At 56.6% G+C, this 12,418-nt stretch overlaps 1 protein-coding gene and 1 long non-coding RNA gene across 2 annotated transcripts in view; one reads left to right on the forward strand and one right to left on the reverse strand.

The window, feature by feature from the left end:
- Nucleotides 1-12,418, forward strand: part of LOC145529707 (uncharacterized) — a 1,704,434-nt gene that overhangs the window by 611,313 nt on the left and 1,080,703 nt on the right. The window contains exons 78-79 of the long non-coding RNA XR_014071296.1: nt 140-251; nt 7,780-7,891. This is a non-coding gene — a long non-coding RNA (uncharacterized LOC145529707). The remainder of the gene's footprint in view (nt 1-139; nt 252-7,779; nt 7,892-12,418) is intronic.
- LOC145529566 (uncharacterized) lies at nt 2,294-7,163 on the reverse strand. The gene is made up of 3 exons (XM_081550150.1): nt 3,907-7,163; nt 3,195-3,507; nt 2,294-2,944 (listed from the first exon to the last, which is right to left on the reverse strand). The coding sequence occupies exons 1-3, from the start codon at nt 4,141-4,143 to the stop codon at nt 2,316-2,318; spliced, it is 1,179 nt and encodes a 392-aa protein (XP_081406276.1). The 5' UTR covers nt 4,144-7,163; the 3' UTR covers nt 2,294-2,315.

Consider the following 12,418-nt stretch of genomic DNA (forward strand, 5'->3'; position numbering starts at 1 on the left):
CACGTTGGAAGCCAGGGGAAGACGAGCTCTCGTCCTGCTGGGGTAGGGGAAGGGGTGGGGCCGGGGGAGGTCAGGCTCCAGCAGTAGGAGGGGCTTGAGGTCCGCCTGCGGCAGTTGGTGACCTTCCTGCTCCCCTCAGGGCAGAGCCGCCGGCCTGAGAATGAGGGCGCTGCTGAGCCCAGGGGCTGGGATGGCCCGTTGCTGCTGTGGTCCCAGAGCTCCACCCGAGACCTGACGGAGGCCGTCTGCCCGTGAGTCCTCTCCCGCTTGTCTGTCAGCTTGTTTGAACCATGCTGGGTTTTCTGCCCAGCCGGCTAAGGGGAGTCCCTGGAAATGCAAGGGTGTGGGTTTTGGCAGACTTCAGGGAAGACATGCCAGATGAGCCTGGGAGACTCCAGCTTAATCTGGATTCAGGAGATATCTCTTCGGGCCAGCTAGTAATTGTAGGATAAGCCTAATGAGTCTTCACAGGATGAAGAGAGTAACGTGCCAAGGTAGCAATCGATGTCCTCATTCGAGAGGATGATGAAGCTGGTGCTCAGAGAAGGGGGGAACTTGGCCACAGCAAGGAGGTGTGCACCCAGACGGAACCCCCAGATCCGGCCATTTGAGCTCAGGGAGGCCACTGGTGTGGCTTGTCCCTGTGGCAGGGGCCGAGGCACGCAGCCCACCCTGATTCCTGCGGGGGCCTGACTTGGGAAGTGCCATCTGGTAGCTTTGAGACTCACCAAACCAAATTGCACTGGAGAGAGGAAGGACACCTTCCTTCATCCACCCCCCACCCCCGCCGGATTCCCACATACCCTGACCCCTTTCTCTGGATTTCGGAGCCATTTCCAGAGTCCCGCTCATATGACCTCATTCGAAGTGCACTGTGGACGAGCTGCCATCTGCAGCTGCTACCACAGCAGCCAAGGGCTTTATCTCCCGAGTACCTCCCTTCCTTTGGAACTTGGGGGCCCTCTACTCCCCACTTGCACACCACAGACCTTTGCTGAGGATTGTGGGGACCCTCACTCAGTTTGCAGCACGTTGTAGCCATCCCTGTCCTCTCAATACCTCCCTTGCAACTCAGCTTGTGAGCTCCTTTGGAGCAGCGTGGCCCACCTGGCTGCAACGGCAGAGACACAGCTGACAGTGAAACAACAGCTTCGATCTGACAGCCGGAAAGCTCTGTCAAAAGGGACCTCCCTCTTCACACCGTAGAGGCTGTAGGAGCCGCCAGGGTTTGGGAACCAGTGCTGGGGCCAAAATGACTCCACAGCTGTTTTCCTTCCTGGGGAGGGTTCTGGCTCGAGTGGGAATGGCTCAAGTCTCCTAAGGTTCTGAAAGCCCACTGTGTGCAGATTCACGGTACACAGAGAGGAGAAGGTGGAGTCCTGCCCTGGAGGTGGTCACAGCTCACGGATGAGCCAGGCAGGCAGGCAGGCAGGCAGGGCATGAGAACACCTGAGCTGCCTTCATGAGTGAGTGGTGTGGGGGCAGAGGAAGAGAAGCCGGTCTGCTCCCTCATGTGGTGCCCAGGGCAGGTTGTCCCCAGAGGAAACCCTTACGACGGTGAGGACTCTCACTGCTGTTTCCCAAGGGGTTCCGTCGGTGCGTGTCTTCCCCGGAGCGGTCAGGCCGTCTCTAAAGTACACTGGCCATGGGCATTGCCTCTCCTTGGAACTTCCCATGTGTTTCTCTTTTGTATGGAACAGTGATTTTTCTAGAGGGGTTCTGGGCCACAAGGTTGTTGGGTCATTTGCTAGCCTTCTGTCGTGAAGAACGCTTTCCTGGGCGTTGGGGTGGTTTGTTGTTCCAGCTCCCTTTCTTGGCTTCTTTTGGGAGCTGGTGCAACAAGAGGAGCTCAGCCTCTGCCTTCTGGCTGAGATGTCACCCTTCAAACAGCAATGCCTGCCTGGAGATAATGATGGCATTTGCCAAAAGGGCTTCGTTTGGCACATGATATCTTGAAAGGACGTACACCGTCCTTTCAGCTATCAAAGGCTAGTTCAAATGACATAAAAATGAGAACTCTCCAATGGAGTCTTACAGTAGGTGGAGAGTCCGAAAAAAACTCCTTCAGTCATCTCACTGAGAGTCATTGATTGGGGACACCAAGAATATAGGAAGGAATGCAGAAAGAAAAGTTGAAATTGTGGTCAGGATCGGGGGGAGGGATGAACAGGGCCTGCTTGCCTTGAACCCAGGCTTTGTTGGCGGGTGGGGCATAAAGATCGAACGGGTCTGAAACTACAGAGTGGTGATGGTAACACAGTATCACCAGAGTTACACAACAGTGTCCCAAATTGCAACAATGATGAAAAAGTTTACTAATCCCAACTTAACCAACAAAAATAGACGAAACCATACAAAAAGTAAAACATCACCAGAAAGGTGGAAACAAACCAAATGCAAAGCAGCTCAGGGGAAAGGAACTCCATGTCCCCTGGGGGCAGACCGAGTTGCCGGCGTCCACGGTGAGCAGACAGGGATGGAGGCTGCAGAGCCGACCGCTCCCCTGGACATGGTGTTTCCGGCAAGGGCTCTGGGTCTCTGTCCAGAGCGGGGGCTCGTTCTTCCTGCATGGGCGGGTGAGTCATCGTCGGCGTCTGGGTGTTGCGCGGGAGCCAGGGCAGGCTCTCCCTGCCGAGGCGGTGACTCCTCCTCTGCCTCGGGTTCTCCTGCCAAAGCCCGAGCAGGTACAGGTGCACGTGGAGGTGGAGGTTCTGGCTGAGGGGGTGGGACATCAGTGCCTGGGGCTGGGGGTCCTGCAGGCACGGAAATCCGATCTGCCCGGTGTGCTGGCCAGTACCCAGCTGGCCTGGTGTCTCTGCGAGGGCAAGGCTCGGTTCTCCATCTGCCCTCGGTGGATCCCTGGGTCCTGCACCTGGAGCCACCACCTCTGTAGGCACAGGTCTGGGAAGTGGAGCCTGTTTCCAGTTGGAGGCCAGTGCGAGAGCTGGGGGAGAAGCAAAGTTTGCCCACAGACCAGCCTTGGCATGTGCGTATCCCGGGACAGAAAGCTTCCAAGAGATTCCGAAAGAATACCCAGGGTTGGATGTCTTTTGGGACTGAAGTGTTCAAGATGGGGGTGGGGGTGTGAGGCCAGCGCTTGCTGCAGGCCCAGCAGCATCTTTCGGGGACTCGTCCCTGTGTAGCTCAGAACCCCCTCCCCACACACTCCCGTGCACCAGCCCCAGCGTCCTTACCTCTGTGCTCTGGCGTGCTGGGCTCCAGGTCCTCCTGCTGCCTCAGAGGCCGGGGTTCTCGGGACTCTGGGTCGGAGCCGGGTGTGCTGAGCTCCGTGGCAGCCTCAGACTGGGCCGCCGGGTGTATCCTGGGCGGTGTCTCGGCAGCAGGCCTTCCCCGCCTCCGCTTCGCCCCCGGTGGGGCTGATGCCTCCGTGGGCACGCTCACCTGGAGCCTGCACTGGGCCTCACGGGCGGGGGGTTGGTGCTCCGACCCCTCCCTCCGGGAGGTGGACGGGGTGTCCCCGTCCTCGGCCTCATCACGTGGGAAGCTCTGCAACGACAGTGACCGTCAGCCAGCCGTGCTGGGAGTTTTCCGAGCTGGGCCTGGCCAGTGGAGCCGCTGCTTCTGCCTGCTCGAACTTCTCTTCCCAGAAGGGTCAGAGACGTGTGTCTGCTCAGATCCCCACCCGGGAGGAAAGAGACCCACCTGAGGGTGTGAGGTCAGCCTGGGCGGCCGGCCCTGCCCGCACTGTTCCCATCCCAGCCAGCCTGATCTCCCCTGGGGTGTGGACACAACTTGTCCGCAGGCTTCTGACCCCACATCCGCCTGGGCTTCCTTGAGGGAGACACACCCCGAGAAACCCGCATCCACACACACAGGCAAAGGACCCGGTGTTTCCGGGTGGCATGGGAGAGGTGGCCTGGCCCGGCCTGGGGCTCCCCGTGTTACCTTTCTGTTTCTCCGGGCAGAGGGCCAGAGGCCTCTCGGGGGTGCCCTGAGCCAACGTCGACAGGGTGCCCACGCACACTGCCTGTGAGCTCTCCTGAGGCCCCGGCCTCTGGGCAGGGGCAAACAGCAGAACATCCTGGCAGCAAGAGATCTGGCTGGGGGCTCCTCTCCGCTCTGGAGGCCTGGATACCCGGGTTGCGGGTTCTGTTGGGTTCTGTTGCCGGCAGGTGACATCATTTCCTGGGGTTCGTGCTGAGGTCCCTTCCCCAAAACTTCCCAAGGGAATCTCTGGGTTTCTGACTGCTCGACCACCCCCCTTAGGCCATGTGCAGGCACATTGACAGCCACACAGCCCAGCCCACAGCCCTGGGGAGGCCTGGGTGCAGCCAGGGCCTGAGCTCCGAGGACCCCGCTGCTCTCAGACCAGGCTCCTTCTTCTCATAAGTGGTGTGGCCCTGGACAAGCATATGCCCCTCAGGGTTTCCCCAGTCTCTCCATCTGCAGAGTGGGGGTCATTCTCCCATCTGTTTCCTAGGTCTGTCGGCCTACGAGCAGCTCCATGCCTCTCCACCTGGGGCCGATATCACGTGGAGCTTGTGCGCTGAGACTTCAGAAAGAAAGACTCCATCCAGGGCTGACACAGCACAGAATGGGGCAGAACGAGGCCTGGATGCGCCGTGGTACCCAGGAAAAGGCACTGCCCCTCCTGACTGTTTTGAGACCCCACATCCAAGTTGGAGGCCCGAAAGGAAGACTCGAAGGTCTCCCTCTCTTATAGAAAAGAGTAGCCAACTTTCTGGTCCTCTGTTTCCATTGAGATTCTGTTCAAGTGTCCCAGCTCGGCTTCTGCGGGTGGCTGAGCTTCTAATGGCTCCCTGCGTTCTTGTCTTTTCCTCTCCAAACCTTCCGTCCTTTTCCCCCTTCTGGGGTGGATGGGCGCTGTCATTGCTTCTACCTTCGAGACAGATTGATGAAAAGTCTGGACCATCGACTCCTTTCCTCTCTTTGGTTCCGTGTCTCTCTCTGGCTGTGTCCCTCTCTTTTCCTTTCTCGATTCAGTCTGTGTCTTCCTCTTTCTCTCTCGTGTGTGGATGGATGGATGCTAGGAATGCACATGTATATGATTAGATGAGGGTTATGTTTTAGGGATGGGTTAGAGGGAGAGAAAGGCTTTAGGTCGGAGTTGGTCATGGGGGAAGGGTCAAGGGTGGTGGTGGTGTTTCTTGGAATCTGAGTGCTGTGCATTCTTCGTCTCTTTCCATATGAACCCCTTCTCAGATACACCACTTGCAAGGAGTCTCTCATGTTCCGTTTCCTATCTTTTGCATCTGTGAATGCTTAGCTTCTCTGTTGTGAAGAGGTTCCATTGGATGGAAACCCATTGGTGTACTTCGTTTCCCTCTTTCCCTTACTTGAAGAGACCCATTTCTACCTCCGCCCAGCAAATGGCAAGGAGACTCTGATGTTAAGGAGCCTTTGACCTACGCTTCTTTCTAGCTATCTCATGACATCAGTCTTTAGGGTGAGGTTTTTCCCCGATATTGAGGTGGTGTGAGATCAAAACCAATAGCGTTCTTCAGATGTAGCTGTCTGGTTTTCCCATGGCCATTTATTGAAGAGGCTTTCTTGTTCCCATTTGGATATTCTCCCCTTCTGTGTCAGAGATGAGTTGACCATGGATGCCGGGGTTTGTTTCTGGACCCTCAACTTTATTCCATCGATCTGGATCTGTGTGTGTTGTTGTATTCCCAATAGCATACTGTCCTGCTGCTGCCGCTGCGGCTAAGTCACTTCAGTCGTGTCTGACTCTGCGCGACCCCATGGCCTGCAGCCTACCAGGCTCCTCCGTCCAGGGCATTTTCCAGGCAAGAGTACTGGCGTGGGTCGCCATCGCCTTCTCCGATACGCTCCTGAGGATCCTAGTTTGGTCGTCTAATTTCCTTTCACACAACCTTGGATGTCCGTATCGGGGCTTTTTCGTCGGATTGTATTGACAATTTAGGCTCTTTTCTGTTTCCGTAACCCCTTTTGCAGTTCTTTGTTCGGTGCGACAATGCATTGGCATTTTGGGAGGAATAGCATCCAAGCTGTGGATTGCCTTGTGGGGCTGTGACATCATTTTCCCAATAGGAATTCTTTCAAGCCCTGAGCACAGCTTCTCTTTCCAGTGATTGGTGTGGGCTTGATCTTCCTTCTTCCATCTCTCGCCGTTTTGTGAGAACAGGTCCTTCCTTCCCTTCTGGGTTAGATGGACTCGTGGGTATCACTTCAGTGCATGGCATTGTCAGTGGGGGTGATAATTCCCTTCTCATTGGAAGACTTTGCTGTGAGTATTAGAAATGCAAGTGATTTCTCTTCCCCTTCCTCCCTGTCCATCTCTCAGAGCCACCGGGAAACAGAGGCCTCATCCAGGGTCACACAGGCCTGAGGGAGTGCAACTAGACTGTTGTTTCTTCAGGCCCTCCGTGCTGGACATCATCCGGGATACTCTGTGTGTGTCTTCCTCAGTCTGGTGTCCCTTCAGACCTTTCCCTAGTTTTCACAGGCTTGTTGTGTTGGTGTTCTTTGTCTGTTTGGAGACACATCCTTGAGAAGCTTTGTGTTTCCACTCATTCGTCTCGCGATGTATGACCTGTCTTTTGCTTTTGTAATGAGGTCTTTCCCACAGTAGATATCTTTGATTTTGCAAAGTCCACTGTATTCTCTGGGTTGTTTTGTGGACTGCCTTTTAGTTTTGTGTGTGAAGACTCAAAGCACGTGTCCGGTTTCTGCTCATTGTTCTTCTAGATTTGTGACAAGTTTTCATGGAAACTTTGTCTAGGGATAACTGGAAGTGAACTCGGTGTAAGGTGTCAAGTCTCCATCTCCATTCATGTCATGCCCTGCAGTTTCCAATTCCCTGTTCCTGAGTGGTTTTGGAGACCTTGTGGGAAGTTTGGTTGCATGGGAGTTTGCATTTCCACCTTGAGTAGATTCCCACTGTTCTGCCCTCAGGGACACTGTCAAGGGGGAGTGAGGAGCAGCCTGCACTTCCAGCAGTGACCACACGGTGGGGCGAGTGCTGCTCTCCCCTCTGGGAGCCCCAGGCCACAGGCATCCCAGTGAGGAGCCAGCTCTGTGCTCGGCTGAAAGGAGTTAGACTCTCAGGAGCCTCTGAGCCCTTGCCTTTGGATCACCCAGGGTGGGCATTTACTGTGACAGAAAAAAATTGCCCTGAATTCCATGGACGGAAGAGCCTGGCTGTGTAGAGTTCGTGAGTTGCCGTGAATCAGACACAACTGAGGACACAAAAACTCAATAGACTAAAACACTTTTGGGGGGTGGGGGGAGTGAAAGGGGGTGATGTGGGGTTTTTTTGTCGTATATAATAGCCAAGGGAAATCTAGTTTAAACCTAAATTCACATAGATGGGAAAGGTATAGCTCTCCGTCACCCTATTAAAAAAAAAAAAAAACTACTTAACTTTTCTGAAAGTTTATTTAGTAGCTTCCTTGAGCAGTTCATTGTGAAGCTTTTTTTTTTTTTCTGTGACATCGGCCTCATTAAAAAGTACGGTTTGCCTTTACTGGATAATTTTGTTCATTGGTTTGTTAGGGAATCTTGGTAATATTTGAGTTTCCTGGGGAGCATGGTCACATGACCTGGCCCTGGCCAATCGGTGCGTTCCACCTCCCTGGCCACTGTGATTGGCTCCGGACTGGGGCAGTGCCCAATCGGGGCCCAGGGCCGGGCCTCACGTTGGAAGCCAGGGGAAGACGAGCTCTCGTCCTGCTGGGGTAGGGGAAGGGGTGGGGCCGGGGGAGGTCAGGCTCCAGCAGTGGGAGGGGCTTGAGGTCCGCCTGCGGGAGTTGGTGACCTTCCTGCTCCCCTCAGGGCAGAGCCGCCGGCCTGAGAATGAGGGCGCTGCTGAGCCCAGGGGCTGGGATGGCCCGTTGCTGCTCTGGTCCCAGAGCTCCACCCGAGAACTGACGGAGGCCGTCTGCCCGTGAGTCCTCTCCCGCTTGTCTGTCAGCTTGTTTGAACCATGCTGGGTTTTCTGCCCAGCCGGCTAAGGGGAGTCCCTGGAAATGCAAGGGTGTGGGTTTTGGCAGACTTCAGGGAAGACATGCCAGATGAGCCTGGGAGACTCCAGCTTAATCTGGATTCAGGAGATATCTCTTCGGGCCAGCTAGTAATTGTAGGATAAGCCTAATGAGTCTTCACAGGATGAAGAGAGTAACGTGCCAAGGTAGCAATCGATGTCCTCATTCGAGAGGATGATGAAGCTGGTGCTCAGAGAAGGGGGGAACTTGGCCACAGCAAGGAGGTGTGCACCCAGACGGAACCCCCAGATCCGGCCATTTGAGCTCAGGGAGGCCACTGGTGTGGCTTGTCCCTGTGGCAGGGGCCGAGGCACGCAGCCCACCCTGATTCCTGCGGGGGCCTGACTTGGGAAGTGCCATCTGGTAGCTTTGAGACTCACCAAACCAAATTGCACTGGAGAGAGGAAGGACACCTTCCTTCATCCACCCCCCACCCCCGCCGGATTCCCACATACCCTGACCCCTTTCTCTGGATTTCGGAGCCATTTCCAGAGTCCCGCTCATATGACCTCATTCGAAGTGCACTGTGGACGAGCTGCCATCTGCAGCTGCTACCACAGCAGCCAAGGGCTTTATCTCCCGAGTACCTCCCTTCCTTTGGAACTTGGGGGCCCTCTACTCCCCACTTGCACACCACAGACCTTTGCTGAGGATTGTGGGGACCCTCACTCAGTTTGCAGCACGTTGTAGCCATCCCTGTCCTCTCAATACCTCCCTTGCAACTCAGCTTGTGAGCTCCTTTGGAGCAGCGTGGCCCACCTGGCTGCAACGGCAGAGACACAGCTGACAGTGAAACAACAGCTTCGATCTGACAGCCGGAAAGCTCTGTCAAAAGGGACCTCCCTCTTCACACCGTAGAGGCTGTAGGAGCCGCCAGGGTTTGGGAACCAGTGCTGGGGCCAAAATGACTCCACAGCTGTTTTCCTTCCTGGGGAGGGTTCTGGCTCGAGTGGGAATGGCTCAAGTCTCCTAAGGTTCTGAAAGCCCACTGTGTGCAGATTCACGGTACACAGAGAGGAGAAGGTGGAGTCCTGCCCTGGAGGTGGTCACAGCTCACGGATGAGCCAGGCAGGCAGGCAGGCAGGCAGGGCATGAGAACACCTGAGCTGCCTTCATGAGTGAGTGGTGTGGGGGCAGAGGAAGAGAAGCCGGTCTGCTCCCTCATGTGGTGCCCAGGGCAGGTTGTCCCCAGAGGAAACCCTTACGACGGTGAGGACTCTCACTGCTGTTTCCCAAGGGGTTCCGTCGGTGCGTGTCTTCCCTGGAGCGGTCAGGCCGTCTCTAAAGTACACTGGCCATGGGCATTGCCTCTCCTTGGAACTTCCCATGTGTTTCTCTTTTGTATGGAACAGTGATTTTTCTAGAGGGGTTCTGGGCCACAAGGTTGTTGGGTCATTTGCTAGCCTTCTGTCGTGAAGAACGCTTTCCTGGGCGTTGGGGTGGTTTGTTGTTCCAGCTCCCTTTCTTGGCTTCTTTTGGGAGCTGGTGCAACAAGAGGAGCTCAGCCTCTGCCTTCTGGCTGAGATGTCACCCTTCAAACAGCAATGCCTGCCTGGAGATAATGATGGCATTTGCCAAAAGGGCTTCGTTTGGCACATGATATCTTGAAAGGACGTACACCGTCCTTTCAGCTATCAAAGGCTAGTTCAAATGACATAAAAATGAGAACTCTCCAATGGAGTCTTACAGTAGGTGGAGAGTCGGAGAAAAACTCCTTCAGTCATCTCACTGAGAGTCATTGATTGGGGACACCAAGAATATAGGAAGGAATGCAGAAAGAAAAGATGAAATTGTGGTCAGGATCGGGGGGAGGGATGAACAGGGCCTGCTTGCCTTGAACCCAGGCTTTGTTGGCGGGTGGGGCATAAAGATCGAACGGGTCTGAAACTACAGAGTGGTGATGGTAACACCGTATCACCAGAGTTACACAACAGTGTCCCAAATTGCAACAATGATGAAAAAGTTTACTAATCCCAACTTAACCAACAAAAATAGACGAAACCATACAAAAAGTAAAACATCACCAGAAAGGTGGAAACAAACCAAATGCAAAGCAGCTCAGGGGAAAGGAACTCCATGTCCCCTGGGGGCAGACCGAGTTGCCGGCGTCCACGGTGAGCAGACAGGGATGGAGGCTGCAGAGCCGACCGCTCCCCTGGACATGGTGTTTCCGGCAAGGGCTCTGGGTCTCTGTCCAGAGCAGGGGCTCGTTCTTCCTGCAGGGGCGGGTGAGTCATCGTCGGCGTCTGGGTGTTGCGCGGGAGCCAGGGCAGGCTCTCCCTGCCGAGGCGGTGACTCCTCCTCTGCCTCGGGTTCTCCTGCCAAAGCCCGAGCAGGTACAGGTGCACGTGGAGGTGGAGGTTCTGGCTGAGGGGGTGGGACATCAGTGCCTGGGGCTGGGGGTCCTGCAGGCACGGAAATCCGATCTGCCCGGTGTGCTGGCCAGTACCCAGCTGGCCTGGTGTCTCTGCGAGGGCAAGGCTCGGTTCTCCATCTGCCCTCGGTGGATCCCTGGGTCCTGCACCTGGAGCCACCACCTCTGTAGGCACAGGTCTGGGAAGTGGAGCCTGTTTCCAGTTGGAGGCCAGTGCTAGAGCTGGGGGAGAAGCAAAGTTTGCCCACAGACCAGCCTTGGCATGTGCGTATCCCGGGACAGAAAGCTTCCAAGAGATTCCGAAAGAATACCCAGGGTTGGATGTCTTTTGGGACTGAAGTGTGCAAGATGGGGGTGGGGGTGTGAGGCCAGCGCTTGCTGCAGGCCCAGCAGCATCTTTCGGGGACTCGTCCCTGTGTAGCTCAGCACCCCCTCCCCACACACTCCCGTGCACCAGCCCCAGCGTCCTTACCTCTGTGCTCTGGCGTGCTGGGCTCCAGGTCCTCCTGCTGCCTCAGAGGCCGGGGTTCTCGGGACTCTGGGTCGGAGCCGGGTGTGCTGAGCTCCGTGGCAGCCTCAGACTGGGCCGCCGGGTGTATCCTGGGCGGTGTCTCGGCAGCAGGCCTTCCCCGCCTCCGCTTCGCCCCCGGTGGGGCTGATGCCTCCGTGGGCACGCTCACCTGGAGCCTGCACTGGGCCTCACGGGCGGGGGGTTGGTGCTCCGACCCCTCCCTCCGGGAGGTGGACGGGGTGTCCCCGTCCTCGGCCTCATCACGTGGGAAGCTCTGCAACGACAGTGACCGTCAGCCAGCCGTGCTGGGAGTTTTCCGAGCTGGGCCTGGCCAGTGGAGCCGCTGCTTCTGCCTGCTCGAACTTCTCTTCCCAGAAGGGTCAGAGACGTGTGTCTGCTCAGATCCCCACCCGGGAGGAAAGAGACCCACCTGAGGGTGTGAGGTCAGCCTGGGCGGCCGGCCCTGCCCGCACTGTTCCCATCCCAGCCAGCCTGATCTCCCCTGGGGTGTGGACACAACTTGTCCGCAGGCTTCTGACCCCACATCCGCCTGGACTTCCTTGAGGGAGACACACCCCGAGAAACCCGCATCCACACACACAGGCAAAGGACCCGGTGTTTCCGGGTGGCATGGGAGAGGTGGCCTGGCCCGGCCTGGGGCTCCCCGTGTTACCTTTCTGTTTCTCCGGGCAGAGGGCCAGAGGCCTCTCGGGGGTGCCCTGAGCCAACGTCGACAGGGTGCCACGCACACTGCCTGTGAGCTCTCCTGAGGCCCCGGCCTCTGGGCAGGGGCAAACAGCAGAACATCCTGGCAGCAAGAGATCTGGCTGGGGGCTCCTCTCCGCTCTGGAGGCCTGGATACCCGGGTTGCGGGTTCTGTTGGGTTCTGTTGCCGGCAGGTGACATCATTTCCTGGGGTTCGTGCTGAGGTCCCTTCCCCAAAACTTCCCAAGGGAATCTCTGGGTTTCTGACTGCTCGACCACCCCCCTTAGGCCATGTGCAGGCACATTGACAGCCACACAGCCCAGCCCACAGCCCTGGGGAGGCCTGGGTGCAGCCAGGGCCTGAGCTCCGAGGACCCCGCTGCTCTCAGACCAGGCTCCTTCTTCTCATAAGTGGTGTGGCCCTGGACAAGCATATGCCCCTCAGGGTTTCCCCAGTCTCTCCATCTGCAGAGTGGGGGTCATTCTCCCATCTGTTTCCTAGGTCTGTCGGCCTACGAGCAGCTCCGTGCCTCTCCACCTGGGGCCGATATCACGTGGAGCTTGTGCGCTGAGACTTCAGAAAGAAAGACTCCATCCAGGGCTGACACAGCACAGAATGGGGCAGAACGAGGCCTGGATGCGCCGTGGTACCCAGGAAAAGGCACTGCCCCTCCTGACTGTTTTGAGACCCCACATCCAAGTTGGAGGCCCGAAAGGAAGACTCGAAGGTCTCCCTCTCTTATAGAAAAGAGTAGCCAACTTTCTGGTCCTCTGTTTCCATTGAGATTCTGTTCAAGTGTCCCAGCTCGGCTTCTGCGGGTGGCTGAGCTTCTAATGGCT

Source organism: Giraffa tippelskirchi, chromosome 12, assembly GCF_054371585.1.
Source record: "Giraffa tippelskirchi isolate mGirTip1 chromosome 12, T2T-mGirTip1v1.2.pri, whole genome shotgun sequence".
Lineage (NCBI taxonomy): Eukaryota > Metazoa > Chordata > Mammalia > Artiodactyla > Giraffidae > Giraffa > Giraffa tippelskirchi.

Bases quoted from the DNA above. Each gene is read 5' to 3' on its own strand.
- LOC145529566 (XM_081550150.1), bottom strand. From the start codon at position 4,143: ATGATGTCACCTGCCGGCAACAGAACCCAACAGAACCCGCAACCCGGG. The intron at 3,508-3,906 runs GTAACACGGGGA...CTGTCGTTGCAG, and splicing joins CTGCCCGGAGAAACAGAAAG to AGCTTCCCACGTGATGAGGC. The intron at 2,945-3,194 runs GTAAGGACGCTG...CTTCTCCCCCAG, and splicing joins CAGCACGCCAGAGCACAGAG to CTCTCGCACTGGCCTCCAAC.